At 38.9% G+C, this 18,789-nt stretch overlaps 1 protein-coding gene across 2 annotated transcripts in view; it reads left to right on the top strand.

Annotated features, from left to right (window-relative positions):
* TTC39A (tetratricopeptide repeat domain 39A) overlaps nucleotides 1-17,813 on the top strand; it is a 46,381-nt gene extending 28,568 nt beyond the window's left edge. For both annotated transcript variants that reach the window (XM_030495398.1, XM_030495399.1), the window contains 10 exons: nucleotides 1,785-1,893; nucleotides 2,529-2,596; nucleotides 2,727-2,786; nucleotides 3,546-3,707; nucleotides 5,718-5,809; nucleotides 6,815-6,935; nucleotides 9,214-9,325; nucleotides 11,947-12,061; nucleotides 12,756-12,872; nucleotides 15,918-17,813. In XM_030495398.1, coding sequence (XP_030351258.1) covers nucleotides 1,785-1,893; nucleotides 2,529-2,596; nucleotides 2,727-2,786; nucleotides 3,546-3,707; nucleotides 5,718-5,809; nucleotides 6,815-6,935; nucleotides 9,214-9,325; nucleotides 11,947-12,061; nucleotides 12,756-12,872; nucleotides 15,918-16,038 — 1,077 coding nt within the window. In that variant the 3' untranslated portion in view covers nucleotides 16,039-17,813. The remainder of the gene's footprint in view (nucleotides 1-1,784; nucleotides 1,894-2,528; nucleotides 2,597-2,726; nucleotides 2,787-3,545; nucleotides 3,708-5,717; nucleotides 5,810-6,814; nucleotides 6,936-9,213; nucleotides 9,326-11,946; nucleotides 12,062-12,755; nucleotides 12,873-15,917) is intronic.
* The last annotated feature ends 976 nt before the right edge of the window (nucleotides 17,814-18,789 follow it).

The raw sequence follows: 18,789 nt of genomic DNA, 5'->3' as shown, positions 1-18,789 counted from the left end.
AAATACATTTTTGAGACTAAAATACATGCGATCAACTCGACAAATTAAGTTATTCCATATGAGTAATAAAATTTGTTTCTGTATCATTCTTAGTGCTATTCACAGCCGTGATCAGCATTCTTTTTATATGTGTTTTTATATTATATAGAAGATAATGACTGTAAACACTGTAAAGATTAGTAGCGACGTCAGTAAAGGCTCAGTGAAATATCCAGCCTGAAGATTTTTCACTTCAAAAAAATGTACTTTGGAAATCTACTTTGGAATTTTTTTCTGCCAAAATTCATTCCACAGAATGTTTTGTCATCTACCTTGCAGGGCTATAGTGCTGGGTTTAAAAATCCACATATTTGTGGTTTCCATCTGGGCAGTTTAAAGAAGCTGAATATATCATATTTTGTTACTTATCTGTACCAGTCAAACTTTTGCTCTCAGCAGAAACTGCAGTTGGCTTTATTTTGCTGAGGGCTTGATTTCCATTACGTCATTGATTTTCAGTAGTGATTTTACTAGCTTCTGATTTCTTCTGATGTGACATGCAAGTCAGTACTTTCATTATTTTTGTCTTGACTAGATGTTACATTAATTGACCTGCAAATACGTGTGTTAATGGTACCTTTCCCTGTAACAGTAATTAACGTAATAAACTGAGGCTTAAAAAAAAACTCCACCAAATAACTGTATGTATGTGAAAACACTGAACCACACTAGTTAAGTGAAAAAGTACATGTATGGTGAGAATTAGAATAAATGTGAGGTAGTGTAACACCCCTCTGTTGTCAAGGACAAACAAAAGATGAAAATCTGTGTTGAGATGATGCTCTGAGTGCTGTCTCTGATACCTTCTCCAGTGGCTCCGATAGGCATCCCTCAGGGTCCCTATTTATAGTGTAGCTGGTTTGAAAGGATGTCCTTATAGACACATACATCGTGTTCCAGTAACTTTCCATTGCAGTCATAGTGTAAATGTGAAACAAAATTTTCTCCAGCACAGAGGGGATGTCTCACTGTACATATTTACTAGTAGGCAGATCTCATGTTTAATACATTTGAATAAATATATTCTTGCTGTTGGTATCATGGAACCAGTTCTAGAATGGGCTGCTAAATGCTGTGGCCTCAGGAGCTTGGATCCTTAAAGTTGGTTAACCATCATACTCTCATTGAACATGAATACACAGTATACTTGATTGTTCTAGTTCTTCCCAAAGGGAACAGAATATTCTTCTTTTCATCATATTTTTCCACTGGTAGTAGTGGGCCAAAATCATTGCAAAGCTCCTTTTGTTCTTGGCCTACTTAAAAACCTCCTTTTGCTCTGTCATCTTTTGTCCTGCTAGTTGCAGATTTTATTTCTTTTCTTGATATCTATAACTTGCTTCTGCAGTGAACAACAACAAACATGGATAGGCTGCACAATGGTGATATGTGTTATTTGCCTTGCATTTCAAAACTCTGTGGTTTTTGTTTCTGGAATGCTGTTTTGCAGCACTGGGTGGTGGTGATAGTTGTCTCACATTCTCTTACATTAACCATGTAGTACATCCCAAGTTGCTGCTCTGTCATCGCATGTTTTCCATGCTAAGCAGTAACTTTGTAAAAAAACTGTTAGATAACTTCATATATGTATTTTTATCTTTGATCATTGTGAAAGCAATGTATGTCAGTGCATTTGGGGATTTTGTTGAGTGAGCGATTTCTAGTTGACGTTGCAGAAGTTAAATTAGCAAAACACAGCTTTGGTTCTTTTCCAATACTTTGTCTCCTCACCTCTGTTTGCACAGGAGCATGGTCTGCTGCAGCTTCAAGAAGGAGCATCATCATACAGCTTTAGGTCGGTGCTGTGTACCATGCTGTTGCTTTGCTATCATACTTTCATGACCTTTGTGTTAGGTAAGATTGTTTATAATAACTCTTGGATTTGATTAGTTCTTGTAGGACAGAAAGGGGAAAAAAGTGATTCCATCACCTCTTTGGTGGTGAATTGTTCATGACCAGATTAAATATAATTCATTTGTGGGTAATTTTACAATAGTGATTATAATTGAAGAGAGTGTCTTAATCTTAAAGATGGAGGTTTGTTTAACACATAAGAAGGAGACAATGGGGATAGCAAAAGAAGTTGAGAACATTAAATCTGTCTTCAGTAGTCAGGTGCTTTATTGGGGAGGTTAAAATAATGGCTGTAAGTGATAACTTCCCGGATACTTTGTTCATGTTTATGTTGTCCCTAACTTTTTGGGGAGGTGATAACTTCCCACTGAGACATATCTCCCTGTTATCTCCCGCTAAAGGATTCTACAAAATGTGTTCATCTACACATAAGTGAGTTTTCAAGTCATTAAGCACAATGTTGTTCAGGTCTTTCTGCTTGCTGGCTTCAGTGCAACACCAACCTGTATTTGTGCCTTACTTATCGAGAGAGGACTTACATATTGGCCAGATGAGGATGGCTAATCAGTACCCTGCATTCTTGTTTGTTTGTTTTCCTTACTATTTTTTATCACTTGCATTTTTATGCATTCTAGGGACAGGAAAAGGAAATGTAGAGGAGGCAGAAAGACTGCTTAAGCCTTACTTGGCACGCTATCCAAAGGTAAAATGAATCATCATTTAATTTGGTATGATCGTTTAATGTGTTTTTGCCAAACAACAAAGATCTAGACTGTATGGTCAGCTTCAAAACTGTTGTAGAATACTTGTATTTTTATTATTATTTATTACAGGGAGCCATATTCCTGTTTTTTGCAGGCAGGATAGAAACGCTGAAGGGTAATATTGACGCGGTAAGTAATCCTTTTGCTCTTGGGAAAGTAAGTTTTAAAAGCTTTAGAAAAACTCCTCCAGGAACAGTGTTTCCTTTTTGGCTCATGCTTCCTGTGGCTTTTGTCTATAGATAGTTTATAGACTATGACTTACAACTATTTTGACTACCTTGTTTGACCAGCTGGTTTTGCTACCCTTCTCAGTTTCAAGTGATAATCTAGTCCACCAGTATTAATGGCACAGTTTTCTCACTGTCTTTCCTATTCTGAATCAAGTTGTGCCATTAATAACATCCAGCAGTAATCCTTTGCCTTCAGTCTGATTGGAGAGTCATACAAGCCTTGAAAGAATTAGGGAGATGAAGAAGGCATGTCCAAAAAATTCTGAGATAGAGTATCAGCTGGTATGCAGTGTGGTAGCTCCCTTGAGTTCTCTGGAGCTGCAGCAGTAAATGTCAGCTGAGAATCTGCCCTCTGACTTTAGTTTCCTAATTTCCCTACACACAAACATTCATTTTGCCTATGCTTAAAACTTAATACAACTTCCAGGAATGGGGAGCTTTGTGCCAGGGATAGACTTGCTAACACCAGGATGACTGTAGAGGCAAGAATCTCTTGTGTGAAGCCAACAGATGTGATTTTGGGCAATACTGGACTTCTAGTAATTTGGAAGTTGCAAGAGCCGTGCTGGCAGATTGCGGAGCCCCAATGTCTGTTACAGCCTTGCTGTATGTGCATTTACACATGATTAAAGCAGTGTTTGGAAATCTCTCTGTTCAGGCAGTAAACAGGTATGAAGAATGTTGTGAGGCTCAGCAATACTGGAAGCAGTTTCATCACATGTGTTACTGGGAGCTCATGTGGTGCTTCACCTACAAGCGCCAGTGGAAGATGGCTTTCTTCTATGCAGATCTGCTGAGCAAAGAAAACACTTGGTCAAAGGTAAATTAAGTGAAACAGGAGGATGAAAGGCCCTGTAGTATCTATTAGCTTTCAATCAGGTTGAGTTGAGTTTTTGTAGCTTTGAAGCTTTTATAGCTTTGAAAGTAAAGATTGTAAAACAAAACCCGGTCTGCTGTGGCTCTTACAGAACAATGTGAGTTGAAACCATTCAAATCTGACCAGATTGTGGGCAAACAGAAATCTTTTGTGTGTGACTTGTAGATGAAGAGCAGCTTGTTAAAAATGTTCTGCTGTGTATTGAGTGTGTCATCAACACATTGAAATTAGTGGTACAAGTTGCCATTTCTTTCACTACATTATGGAAATAAGCTCTTTAGGTGATGAGCAAGACTAGCCATGATGGTGCCTCCAGGATAATAAATGTAATTAGAAGAGGCGCCTTGCCTTGTGTGTCTGAAAGAGAGAAGCAATTCCATCCAGAACCTTCCATCCTCCTTTGGCTTCCCCTGAGCCCTAGGGAAATCTGTCAGAAGGGATCAAGTCTGGCTGGAGTTCTATGTGGTTGATTGGCTGTTTGTTTCTTCTTAATGTGGTCAGACTGTGTGTAGGGAGGGTATCTCTATTTTTTTCTACTATACATTGTATGTATTGGCTAAGTGGAACCAAAATCAACATAAGGTCCAAGTAGACAGGTGAGAGCAACTCTCTTGGTACTCCCACTTGGGTGAAAAGTGTAGTATGGACTCTCTGTGCCCCTGGGGATTCCAACAACACACTCAGCTGGGTGCATTAGTCTGAATAGCTGCCACAGAACTCCCACAGCCAGAGGTGCACCACCTGGCTTAAAAGTGTTAACATCCTGAAATGCTGTGGGATTAATATTAGCACGTGTCCTTTTAAACTGCATGTAAAGTTTTATCCTGTATTGCAGGGGCCTTAGAGAAGATGCTTCCTGTTCGTATGTAATCAACAGTGCAACATGATAGTAGCAAAGTAGTAACTACGTGAGCTAAATGAAAGATGGTCATGTATATACACTGTTAGATTCCAGTGTAAATAAATAGTCACATCTTAGAATATTCCAGAAAACTCCTGAATTTTACTGTATACTCCTTAAACAGTCATCAAGAACTCACCGTTATTCTCTACTGTTGTGAGAATTGTAACATTTTCTGCTGCTTTGTTTTCCTTGGTTGCTGAATATATGATTGCTCAGGAATCCCTATGAAGTCAGTACTTTTCACAAGTAATGAAATCATGAAACCCTTCATAGAATCATTCTATGAATGTTGCCCTTGACATCCCTGACCAGATTTAATTCTATCAGGGCTTTAGCTTTCCTAACCTGATCCCTGGCTGCTTGGACAATTTCTCTGTGTTCATCCCAAGCTACGCATCCTTGCTTCCACCCTCTGTAGGCTTCCTGTTTGTGCTGAGTTTGTTCAGGAGCAACTTGTTCATCCACGAAGGCCTCATGGCATTTTTGCCCAACTTCGTCTTTGCTGGGATGCCTTACTCCTGAGCTTGGAGGAGGTGATCCTTGAATATTAGCCAGCTTGCTTGGGCCCCTCTTACCTCCAGGGCTTTATCCCATGGTACCCTATTAGGCAGATCCCTCAAGGGGCCAGTCTGCTCTCCCAAAGTCCAGAGTAGTGACTGTTTTCTAGAACCTAATATTCGAGGTATGCTACCAAGTTGTGATTGGACACATAAACTATATACTATTATTTTTTAGTCTGAGCATGACCTTTTCTGAAGTTTTCTAGCATATATTCCTGAGAATAACAAAAATTCACTTTTTACAAGCGTGACATTTGTTCTTGGAATGTGGACATAAACTATAAGCTGATACAAAGTAAACATGTATATGATAAAAAACAACAACCCTATACTCCACTTTCTAAAATACTTATCTGCTTAAAATTTTGTAAGATCTCATCTGTGAGCAGAAACAGCAACTTCTTCCTCTTTGTTGCTGTTTTGTGCTTTATATTAATAATGGTGATGCTGTAAATTCATTTTTCTGTATATTCTTGATTGCATTTGCAGGCTACTTATATTTACATGAAAGCTGCTTATCTCAGTATGTTTGGTCCAGATGATTGCAGCCCTTTTGGAGACAGCGAAGTTGAATTATTTAGGTAAAATTTGTTTAACTCCCAGTTACAGAAGTTTCCTATCTCTTCATGTCACATTGGTGGGGCAAGAGAGGCAAAATTATTCATCGTGTAGTTTGAAAGATCTGCCAAATAGCATTGGATTGGTAAGGAATCACAGCAGTAAACATGCCCTTAGACTGAGGTGGACTTTGAGTTCAGACAACAGCTTTCTCCTCACCTGGAAAAGCTTTAGTGGTAGAAATTAGGTTCGTCAGCCATACAGTGGCTGCTGCTGTTGCAAGTAATATTCACATTCTCAGTTGTTTCCTTTAATCAAAATGGCATGTAAGATATGAAAGGTTTCAATGGATTATGCTACAAGATCTGTGCCTCCTTAATGGAAACAACAGTAGAACTTGATTCTTGGGTTTTGAGTCTGAGAGGAATATGAAGTAGTTAAATGTGCAAGCGAGCATAAGCATAAACACAATGAGTTAACCTGATTGTAACTTAAGGTCAAAATTGCCTAAACCTTGCTGGGGCAAAGAAAATTGATTACTTTGGGGTTTACAATTTTTCTGTAAAATCTGAATATCACTTTTTTTTTTTTGTGCTTGTAATATGCTGATATTTTTTCAGGTTTTCCATATATAATCATTACAAGCAGGTTTCACTGGATTTTGGAACCATTACAAAGTGAATAGGTTTGCTCGTTGGAAGCATGGGAGGAACACTGACAAAAGCTAACTTGCTTCTTTCTTAGTCTCTGAAGAGAGATAGGCCCTTTATTAGTTAGGTGCACCATCTAATTTATTCTTTGGGTGGAGAAGAGTCCCTCTTCCTCCTGTTTGATTAAAGAGGAAGCCTAGAGATATTCGTGCCCTGCATAAAGACAGCTTTTGTGAATATGTATTGCTCAGCTTCCCCAGAGGTAGCAGGAGCTTATTTTTAGTTTCTTTTGGTTTGATTTTTTTATTTAAGTTTGAATGTTTTTTTCCCAGAGGTTCTCAGAGGAAAAATTCCTTACGTTTTCCTTTAAACTTTCAGGATTGTTCCCAGTTTGAAACTGAAAATTGCAGGGAAATCTCTGCCTACAGAAAAGTTTGCAATTCGGAAAGCTCGACGATATCTTTCTTCAAACCCCATTCCTCTGCCTGTTCCACCATTGGTAAGTTAGACATATCCTCCCTCCCTCCAGCCTTATTAACATCTTTTTAATTTATGGAAATAAACCCAAGGTAATTAGAATAGTATCTTTCCATGTTTCTAAGGTAAAGCCTCTGCAGGAGACTGGAATGTTCCCAAAGCAAAGCCAAATGAATGCAAGGAATGCTGTAAAACTGGGGCATGCACCAGCCACAGGGAACTAAGCCAGTTGTTTGTGACACGTAAATGTGTTGCATGTGTAACTCATTATTCCAGCCATAGACTAGCATGCTCCTAGCAGCTTTCTTTTGATTCCCTTTTGAGGAACTTTGCCCTGGGTCTCTTCTGTCACGTGTCAGTTACTGAGGCTGCTAAAAGAAGACTTTAAGGTACAAGTTACAGGGGGAGGAGGGGGAGTCAAGGAAACAATGCAAGAATTGGGCACTGCATATAAGCATCTATTTAATGCGCCCCTGAATGCTTGCAATTTGGTGCTTTCCAGAGCAACTCACGGGTGCCAGAATGAAACAACCAAATCCTTCATCCACTCCAGCAGTTTGCAATGGTTTTCTGCCTTTTTTTTTTACCTGTGACCAGATGAGAACAGCTGCATTAAGGCACCCATTGTTTCACTTCTAATGACTTAAAAAATCTGTCTGCAAAGAACACATAAAAGAACATAAAAGGAGGTTTGCCAAGTGCAGTGGTGTTAACATTGCAGTGCTTTGAGCTGTTGTGTTTGAGAAACAGATGGGTGATTAGTAAATACTCCTTAAGAAAATGCCTGAACAAGAAAGAGTCTCTTGGAGACACCAGTGAGTAGTCATTTCTCAGCCCACCAGCTGGGAATGTGACAGGGTGCTGCTTGAAGAAACAGAGTTGTTACTGCAAGGCGTGGGTGTTCACTAGGGGCCACTTCTCACTAAGTCTTGAGACTGAAATGAGAGAAATAATTAAGTTACCTTGATTTGCCTTTCAGGTTTCAGAGATTGCAGAGTCAAAAGCGTGCACACCTGAGGTTTGGCTGGGCTATTCCAATGGGATTTTAGCAGAACAGGTGTCTGTACTAAGCTCTCTTTGGAGCAGCCAGGCACTGCGTTCCTTGCTTCTGCTGCAGTTGCATTTCTGAGGCAGCAGATGCCGCAGCCGAACAGTTAAAAGCACTCAGAAGATGTGGTGTTGGGCGCAGAATCTCATCTCTAGCTTTTTTCTTTTCACTGTGAAAGGATTCGCTGAGAGGAGCAAGTGCTCAAGCAAGTCTTAGCTCGGAGATTTAGCCTACAGTAAATGTAGTTTGAATACTTCCATTTCAAAACCATGTTAACAAGTCTGCACTAGGTATAGCAGGTTCAGCACAGCTTTTCTAATTGATAGAGACCAGATGGTGAAAGCAACAATGACTGGGGTTAACATGCTGTTTCATCTGTTCTAGTCTGACAGCTTTTTGTACTGTAGTTCCAGAATTCAGTTATTCTGTGCAGAAATTTTTATTGGAAAGGTTTAAATTATCAAATACAGATGAGGTCATATAAATAAATAGAATAAATAACTTGTCCTGAGGACCGGTCTGTTTCCATCTTTAACTCCGTGAATGCTAGCGGCAACGTGCACATTTGGGCTGGTGATGTAATCTAAGAGAGAACCCCAGTAACAAATAGGAATTAAACCTATTTGTTAAAACCTAAGTTTTTAATAACATTTACTCTAAGAACAGATGAATAAGAAAAGAGTTACTTTCTGTGGGAACATCAAACAAATCTGAGGAATTTAAGGGATTTACAGTTCAGCTCTGCAATTCTGTTGGTTTCTTTGAAGCTTGGCTTAAAGGTTCGGGGGCTTGGTTTTCTTTTTGTTCTGTTTTGCTTTGTTGTCCTGAGATTTCAGATATTTTCTATCAAAGCAATACATTGTAGTTAGTTATTACTGGTCTGGTTAGGATAGAACTGAAAACCAAGAGGCGACCTTTATCGAGGGACAGTTAGCTATGTGCCATGAATGTTTTAAGTGTGTCTTGTTGGTACTTGTCTTCATTTAGAAGTGTCATTGTGTTTGTATTCTGTTCAAGCAATCCTTCTTGCATTGTTTGTAGGAAATTGTTCTTCAGTTGTCTTCGAGGGCTAATTTGTTCTGAAATCCAATGTAACAAGCTTTCAATTGCAGTGAAAACATGTTTTGACAAATTGACTCTTTATTTAAGGAATCTGTAACTTTTTCTTCATACAGGGATAAACTAAAGTATTTGAAAACTGCATTTATCCAGTACTGTAACTAATGATGCTGTCATTTCTCCCTGTCCCTAGGAAATTATGTATATCTGGAATGGCTATGCTGTAATTGGAAAATGTCCCAACTTAACAGAAGGCATGTTAGGGACTTTAATTGAAGCAGAAGAAGCATTGGCAAGAAGTTCAGGTAATCAGTGGTAGGGCTTAAGCAGGTATTTTGCAGTGCAATAGCTAAAGATATTATCTGTAAATAGAGACATACTCAGTAGTAGTTAATTTGATCATAGGAGGAACATAGATAAAGAAACCATAAACTGTTTATGCAGATAGTAATAATTTTCCTTTTTAATGTAGCAATAACTTACAATAGTAGCAAGTGTTTTTCCATCCACAGATGTGTATTAGGAATAGTTTGACATGTATAAAAGGACTGTTTATTTTGCTAGATCAAAATCAGCATATGCATTGACTTGATTACGATCGTGAAGCTTTGTTATCCTTAGATACTCTATTATTATTATACAGTTATTAAGGATGAATAGGAGATGAGTTAGTCTTCTGTTTTAAAAGTGCTGTTGATTTATGATGTGACCTTGGGCTGAGTGGTATTTGTGTATCAACAGTATGCTATAGAAACCTGGCACATCAGGGTTGAGCTTCCTTTGCACTGTGAATGAGCGTAAGATAGTATTGAACTGGAACAGGCTCTGCTACCACATCTTCTGTCAGTCTGTTAATTAGGCATCCATGAGAAAGTTGAATTGATGTTTATTTCTTGCCAGTCTTTCCCAACTCCTGTGGGAAAGCAAGCAGTCTGCACAGCTTTTCTCACAAAGTTTTCCCTTACTAAATACTTGATCTTATTATTCTATACTACCTTCCTGCAAAAGGATCAAGCCCCTGTTGACAAAGGAATATGGGCTAAATCACTGCATTGCAGTCCTTTTCTAGGACCTTGGTCTTCCTGTGTACATTGTGTTACACAACATTTTCAAGAGTTGCTTGAAAGATCAGCTAAAGCTATCTCATTTTTAATTAATTGAAGAAGAGAACAGAGAAGTATTTTCAATGAAGGTGGCATCTTAGAAGAAGGCTTTTTGACCCTTTCACCTTCTTTGTCACCCATTTTATTACAGTATTTTGAATAATTATTTCTCTGTTCCCTTTTTTTCCCAGTTGGTAAATTGTGGATAAGGCTGCCTTTTTGCAGGGATTTGTAGAAGCTGATTCATGTTTATAAAACTCTATGTAATCAAAGTGGGGTATTTCTTAAACATGCCAACAATTTAAAGTATTACCTGTTCCAAATTGTGACTTGCTGTTTCCAGGTGTCATGCTTTCCTTGAGCTTTCTTGACAGTGTTTGGAGCTAAACTACTGTATTTTCAAGTATTTTCTCTGCATTACTGTTAGATGCAAGAATCTAGCACTATAAAGTTATGAATCTGAGGATGTGCTCCTAGCAGTGTTATACCATATAAGATGTAAAAGGAAGTCTGTTCATGGAAGTAACGTCTAGAAATACAATTATGCATATCAGATTTGCATCTAGGATAGGTCCCTAAATGTTTGCTTAAACAATCCAGGGCAGTTTATGTTGTAAGTAAAATAAATACATGCGTATGAGTATGTCCTTGGGACAGATATCCAGAAGAGACAATTGATCTGCTTTTATTTTATTCTTACGAAATAACTCTTCTGTGGCTCTGAGTCTCTCACTGTGCTCATAATTAGTGTGCCAACCTTTGCCTTCTTCCCTGCTCCTTCTAAGTTAGTTTGCTGCATAGTCTTTGGGCATCTTCCCTGGGATTTGCTTTGATGACATACACATGTAGGGGCCTCTGTGGAATTTAGCAACAGAAGTGACTCTGGTTGTATGACCAAGGCTTCCAACTGTGTAGTCCAAAGGGAAACAGCTGTTTCATGCAGTATGTGTCAGCATTTAATCAGCTGCAGTAATAGAGAAAGAACCAGGTAAGGTTTTTAAAGTAGTGCAAACAGGATGACATTCAATAGCACGAGATGCAGTATCATACATTTTGCAGAAATTCTTTTCAGTTTGTGTTTCATGAATTGGAAATGAGCAAGCAAGCTGAAGATTTTGCTTGTAAACTTTACAGTTGCCTATAGGGAACAGCTACAGAAAAGCCAGATGTTTTCTTTGAAAAGTATTATGCAAAAATTTTCTGATGGAGAAAAGGTGTTGATAGTAATGACTTTGAACTAGGCACTGGTAAGGCTGGTTAGACCCTGAGCACTCCTAATTAGGAGTATAAATGTGAAAAGAGGTGAAAAAAAGTATGGTAAGAAGATACAGGGATGTGAGGTGCCAGTAGCAAAGTTTGGCATATTTTTGTTTAGCCAAACAAAGGTGGAGAATTGATAAAACACTTCCATATGAATAGGCCATGTGACTAGAAGTCAAGGATGAAGAAGAGCCATAGATACTAAAGGGCAATAAAGGCATAAGGTTAAGAGATTATAAATTGAACCTCAATATTTCCAAAATGGACACCTTAAATTAGGTTTTAGGTGTCAGAACAATAAGATTGTGGAAAAGCCTTTCAGTGGGAATAGGGAGGGGAAGAACAAGCCCAAGAATTTTTAGACAGTTTGATCAATGTATGAAAAGGTTGATGTGTGTTTGTGTCTGCATTAAATGGACTAAATTGACCAGTTAGTTCCTTCTGTCCTGTGTTCCAATAAGTGGATTGTGCTCATACCTACCTGTGTAAAAGTTTCCGTACAGGTAGGAAAGTCTTTGCTGCTCTGGGGTTTTCTAAAATATGCCATTTACTTCATCTTGCAGCAACAGAATTACTAGCAGATGACCAGTGTGTGATAAAACTGTTAAAGGGCTTATGCTTCAAGCATTTGGGCAAGATCTCAGAAGCAGAAGACCATTTTAATTACATCTATTTAAAGTAAGTTTTCATACCTGGCATATGGGAGGGCTCTTGAATTTCTCAGTAACTATTCATTTCAAATAAGAGGAGATGCAACTGTGAGATGACTAGAAAGGAAAGGACTGCACTACCTTTAGTATTTATTTTAGTCGCTTGGATATCAAGGAGTCACAATTTCAATTGCCAGCCAAGTTTTTAGCCAAGTATGGAAGAAGAATTGCAAATCTGCACTCTTTACTGAGATATTTTCTCCTCTTTTGGAAGGCTATAGGTGCATAAAATGTTTGAGATAACACTTTCTTTTTTCGCCCCCTTCCTCTTACTAGTAATGAAGAAGCTGTATCCAAAAAGCCAAATGAAGTCTGCAGAGACAGGTGGCAGCATGGTTGTACTTGAAATGTCTATGTATCAATGGCATCTCTTTTTGTCAGTTCACATGGACATTGTCATCCTTTCTAATACTTCCCTGATAACGAAGGCAATATTTTGTAATCCTGAGAAATAACGTACTGTGTAGGATGGTTATGCAAGATACACGTTTAATCACCTGGAAGGTAGCTCTGGATAGAAAACATGATAAGTGTTGTCGTAATAGAGATTAACTGCTCTTTCTGATCTTAGCTAATCTCCTATTTATTTGTGTTTGGAGCTGTTAAATGAGGGAAACAATTTATCAGTTCAAAATCTTGAGGCTATTTCTTTTCCAATGCAGTGAGAAGAAGATAAAATATGACCATTATCTAATTCCAAATGCCTTGCTGGAGCTGGCGATACTGTATCTAGACCAGGATAGAAGAGAAGAAGCAATAAAACTACTGGAAAGAGCAAAGTAAGCAAGTGAAAAGCCTGTGCTGATATCTGATGGGTCGGTATGGTATTTTACTGGTTAGTGGGAAGGAGGAACATTTCACTGTAAACTCATTGTTTCATTTTTTCAATGGAAGGATGCATGCCTTAGGTTTGCTTTGGACCTTTCTAGTGGTAGACATTATCTGATTGCTCAGTCTGTGACTTATCCATTTTGATAAGAGCAAAAAATACTTACAAAGATGCTACTAAGAATGTCAAAGGCTTCCATAAGAAGTAATTCATGTGTAACAATATAATAATACTTGTAGTCTATTTACTTATTCATAAAAGATGTGTTAAATTACATCAAAGCTCTACGTTCTGGCAAAAATAGCATCAAATTGAAGGCTAGCAGTGCTGTTTTCATTCTTGATGAAATACATTTAAGATAATGCTTCAGGTTGCATTTAGTATCTGTGTATTCTTTCATCTGCCTCTGAAAGGCAACTGAAACACCTGCTTTACTGCTTTGTGTGATTGATTTTTCTATCAAAGTGGGTTTATCAGGAGTGGTTGGACTTGATCATGTGTGTTCTTTGTTAGAAAATTACAAAATATGGAGTTTGCCTCTGTCTGAGTGTCTGCTTCTCTGCTGAGCCAAAATTTTGGGGAGGAGAGGAGGAAAAGGAGGAGGGAATCCAAACCAAACAACGCTCTCCCTCTTCAATCATTCTGCACCAGGGCAGTTCACCTCTGCCTGGAGTCTGAATGAGTCCAGATGTCTGCATCTTTCTAAGTGCAGAGTCTCACATCAGTCACTGCTGCAGGTGTGAGCAGCTACAAAACTGATGTCTGGCCCCAGGTTTCAAAGAGCTCACATTGAGTTTTTGTGTTGAGCTTTTGTCCAAGTCAATCCACTATTGCAAGACAGAGTGGGGAAGTCAGCCTACCAAAGATTATGCCAAAAGCCTGTCAACACAAAAATTAAAATACTACAATTCCTAATCTCCCCCTTGTGAGCCTGCTTCTCTGTAGGCTCCTGGAAGATATTCAGAACAGCAAAAATTGCATTAGCAGAACGCAGTGTGTTTCAGTTGGTTTCACATTCCTCAAAGCATGCCTCTCCTCCCATCCTCACTTCCGTTCGTTGAGTCTCTCTTAAGAAGAGATCTAGAAACTAATGATTCAGAGCTGCTTGTTCCATCTGCTACTTGTGTCACTTGCTGCTCATCCATTGCACCTTTCCCCTGACAGCTCCGTGTGGCTCAGGCCACAGGCCCCCTCAAGGCAAGGCATTTGGCTTAAAAAGCACCAGCAGGCAGCAGCTCTTAAACATTTGTTGGCCAGTATATGAAAAGCTATGAAAAGCTATATATGATGCTGTGCTCAAAGAACTCCTGGAAAATATAATGATATGCAGAAAAAAAAGAAGAAAACCAAACCACTACAGACACATCCTTGTTTCAGTCAGTCATACACAGAAGCGCAGCCCTCGCATCTCCACCTGTAGCTGTTACACTGCATGGAAATGCTCAGGTTTTACGAGCTTCCAGCTACAAATGCTCAATGTCTTGGAAGCCACTAGAGGGAGAACGCGTTGTCTGTGGTGGGTTTCGGGCCTGCAGAATTAGGTTTGCAATTGGCAGGAGTGCAGGCAAACACTTGGCTTGTGCATGACGCTTGATTTGCTTGACCTAAATCCACATACTGCTGCTGGCTCGAATGTTTCAGCTCTGGGAGAAAGAGTGGAATGAGATGATAAACAGTTTTGGCTTGGGCGTGGATGGAAGTATTTCTATTTGTATAAATGTAAGCTACAAGCAAGAATATCAGCCTACTGATGAGAAATACAGTATCTGAGTGACAGATTCTGCTTAATTTAAAGAAAAAAACTCCAGAGAGTTTCTATCAGCATAGAGCAGAACCCGGTCACCTCCGTCTTTCAGTCAGCCTCTTGGGTGTTGCATACATGAACATTATAAGCTGGTGTAGGATGGGAGTGGAACTCCTTGTTTTCACAAAGCAACTGCTGTAGTGACAGATACCGTGCTTCCATGCTTGATTTGAATTACAAATTCTGAACTGAAACGCTTTTAAAGTATACAGACTGTTCAATACTTCATGTTATGTTTCTGGGAAGATGACAAATATCTTCTAAAAGAAAATTAGCATCGTCTAATCCTCTTTGGTATTTGGATTCTGTATCCATCCTGCAGGAGCTGACATGTTAATTCCTATTAAGTAGGATCTGCACTTTCTATGTGATCCCAGGGGCAAATTTTCTTTCTTTATATAAGTTTTTTCCATGAAAATACAGTATTTTAATGCTTCTGTAACTCTTTAGATCATGACATAGCTACTGGAGGCTGTGGGCAGGTGACAGTGCTGAGTCAGCTGCTAGATGTTTGTTGGGGGAAGTCCTGCCAGTCTTCCCCTGGGCTGGTGAATTGCTCCTCAAAAGCTGATACGGCATCTTATGTGTGCCTACTTTCTCTTTCCAAGCTTCTAGGGCAGCAAATTGTCTGGCCTTATTTCTTACACACATCATTGATAACCATAGGATGGAGATGGGATTTTTCCATCTTCTGGTTCAGGATGGCTTCTCTCTCTCTCTCTCTCCATTCCCTTCACCCCCCCTTCTCTATTTCCTTGCAATGTGTGTGCTGAATTAAGATAAGTCTTATTAATGTGATCTTTAAAACCCTGAAAATGTTTGTATTTAAATTTGTCAGTTATACTTTGAGATGACAGGGAAAAGAAATCTAATTTCTGAATGTAAACTAAGTGGATGTTATAGATATTTACTAAGGACTCAATATTTTGATTGAGTGGACCAGATTCAATTTCTTATTAAGCTATATTTCTCTGGTAATTGCCAGACAGTGAAACTACAAATAAAGAACAAAGAGCTGCATTGTTTGGCTAGGAACACATGCCTTGTATTTTAGAGTAGGCAACAAAGGAGCTTGTGAAGAACAGCTTTTTTTGCTGTCTGCAGTTGCTTTGCTTAGAACAATAATAAAAAGATAACTTAAAAATGTTTTAAAAATATATATTCATCAGAGTGGATCTGCTTTTGTTTTAGACAAAACTACAAGAATTACTCCATGGAAACAAGAACACATTTCAGAATTCAAGCTGCCCTGCACCAAGCCAAATCCGCCCCAGAAAATGGAATGCACTCTGCAGCCTCGGCAGTGTCGTAACTTTTTCTTCTTTGATGTCCTGTTTGTTGCAAACTTTGGTGCAGAAAATTACTGACACTTTAGAATTATTTTTTCCTTCTCTTTCAAGTCAGTGAGAAACCAAATCATTTAAAATTTCCAAGGTGATGCATAGAACATTGATCTAGTGTAATAACATGGCAAAAAACCTTCTCAAACCAACCATAAGCCTGAAAAATAGTGGTTTTCCAACAGTGGCTTTTCGAATACTTACATCTGTGGAGTTCATTTTTCAATCATGTGTGCCTTTTTCTTGCTTTCACAGCATTTACTAAGCAAGCTACTACCTAAAGGGCAACAATTGGACAAAAGCAAACAACCAAACATTAAAAAATCACAGGTTCAGTTATCTATAAATGTTTGTTTGAGTTCACACTGCTCACAATTGAGAAGGAAGCATCACGTTTTCCAAGTACCTACTTAGTTGAAATGGTGTGAGAAAATCTCAGTGCACAAGAAACACAGCACGGAGGAGCTCTGAATCCAGGGCATTTCTACTTGTGCGTGGAAAGCTTCTCTATCAGCTTTTACTAGTCATATTTTTGCTTCTGTAGGAAACTTGTTAGTGAAAAAATGGTCTCCCTTTTGCAAGTATCTTGACTTTCTCTTTAATTTGGTTTTCATGTCAAGTCTGCTTCTTGTGGCGGCTGAATGATTTACTGAGGATTTGGGGGGGAAGGTGATGGCAGTATAAAACTGCATCACTTCTTTGACAAGGTAAAAAATGGGAGGTCCTTAGGAAGCAGTTTTTTCATCAGAAAGAACATGATCTGAGGTTTATATCGAGTTTAAAGCACAAGTCTTTGAAGATCATTTAAGAAACAGCAATGTTGCACTGGCTGCACAGCAACAGGAGTTACTGTGGCAGCCGATTCCTTCTGAAAATGATAGCTCTGAGGTTTGCCCAATTTGAGCTGTCCATGCTTAAAGAGATTGCATGGCCATGTTTCCTGTGGTAAGAAGCTGGGGTTGGAGCAGGCTCCCTTGGCACAGTGCTCTACTTTCCACAAAGGAGAGCCCTTTATCTTTTTGCTCTTTATTGATCTTTTGGGGGAATTTCTGTGTAAGGGGCTTTGAGAATAGAGCAGTGAGCTGGGTCTGCTTCCCAGTGCTCACTGCTGTAGAACTGCTGCTTTACTGCAAAACTGGTGAAGTCAGAGGTAACACACATTTGACTCATATTTACTGTTCTCCAGGCTAGTTCCATGTTTGTATGCCTGTGGGTTTTGGGGGCACACTTCTACCTCCCTTTTGAAAGAGCTTCTTCCCCGTGACCCATTCTGATATGTGGAGATGGGAGGTCTTCTGACAGCCCTTTTTCTCCAATGGAGATGTTTGTCAGGAAGATTCCTATCTATGTACCTCACAGTGAATATTCTTTCTAAAGTGATTGTTCCCAGCAGAAAATTGACAGTTTATAGCTCTGCTTTTACCTCCTCTGGGGAAATGATATTGTTTTATAATTGCAAATTAATATGCAAGGAGAGAGAACCACCTATTCCTCAACATGGAGAACTTACATTGTCTTAAAAATAGACACCCTTTATAAAAGTCTTCCCAAGTTAAAAATTATAGATGAAGAATGCATTTTTTTAAAGTGACTTTCTCAGAGAAATTCAGTTCAGATAAATTTCTCAATGCAGGTAAAGTTCAGTATAAACAGTTACGCTATTTACATACTGCACATCTAAACTCGAATGTAAAAATTCAGTCATTCTTTGTATAGAATAAAAAAGATTCTTGTTCTAGTTCATGCATACAACGCCTCTTCTTCCAGTTGTGTCCTTTTCAACTGTTTGGGCAGTCTTAGCATCTTTTAAGCAAGCAATGCTATGAAAATCAGCATAAATTGTGCTTTGCAGAAAGTGAACAATCCCTCTGACTGTAGATTCATCCCTCAAGGCCACTGAAATGCTCTTTGAAATTTCACCCACAACCAAGTTTTGCCTGATGTTAGATACACTGCACAAAGGACATACTGTGCAATATTGCAGCCAACTTCCCTGGTTCTTCGCAGCAATGAAAATGCTAAGATTTTCGTGGTCATCTTTGGTCAAGCACAAACACCAGTCATATCGTGGACCTGATCTCCAGCTTCAGCTGAGGACTCTGTAATCAGCCATGATCAAGCAGTCCATGCTTTCATTCTTTTTAGCTCCCAAACAATAGGAAATATTCACATTCGTTATGCAACAACAAAGATTTATGGACTGTCCTATTCTGAAGTCATGAAAGGAAAATAACACCTTGCTTGCTAAAGGATGAATGGAAGGTCTGGTACATTGTTGCTGTATCTGGTTTTCTATGTTACATTTTGAATTGCCCACCATTGCACTTTGTTCATCAACGTACTTCATTTTGATGCTCTTCCATGGCAGGGATCAAAACCTCGGTGTCAGTCTGGGCTTGTTTTTCCATACTGGCATTGTTTTTCCATAGCTTCTCCTAAAGCTTCAGCATTCTGCCTGAAGCAGCTCTCAAGAATGGTAAATTGCTTCATCAGTCTGAGTCCCAAATACAGTCAATTAAGGGAAGCCCAGTTGGTGCATGTTCTCAAACAGCTTCAGCAATTCAGTATATTCACCTACCAGAAAATAGCAGATACTCTGATGGAATCACAAATCAAGGATTTTCAGCATGGCCTATGATTCAGGAAACATAAGTACTACTTCAGATGGGTATAGTCAACACCTCATTTGCAGAAGGAGCACTTCCTTCTGCTTTCAAACATTG

Source organism: Strigops habroptila, chromosome 8, assembly GCF_004027225.2.
Source record: "Strigops habroptila isolate Jane chromosome 8, bStrHab1.2.pri, whole genome shotgun sequence".
NCBI classification, from domain to species: domain Eukaryota; kingdom Metazoa; phylum Chordata; class Aves; order Psittaciformes; family Psittacidae; genus Strigops; species Strigops habroptila.
This window is presented reverse-complemented; position numbering and strand designations above follow the sequence as displayed.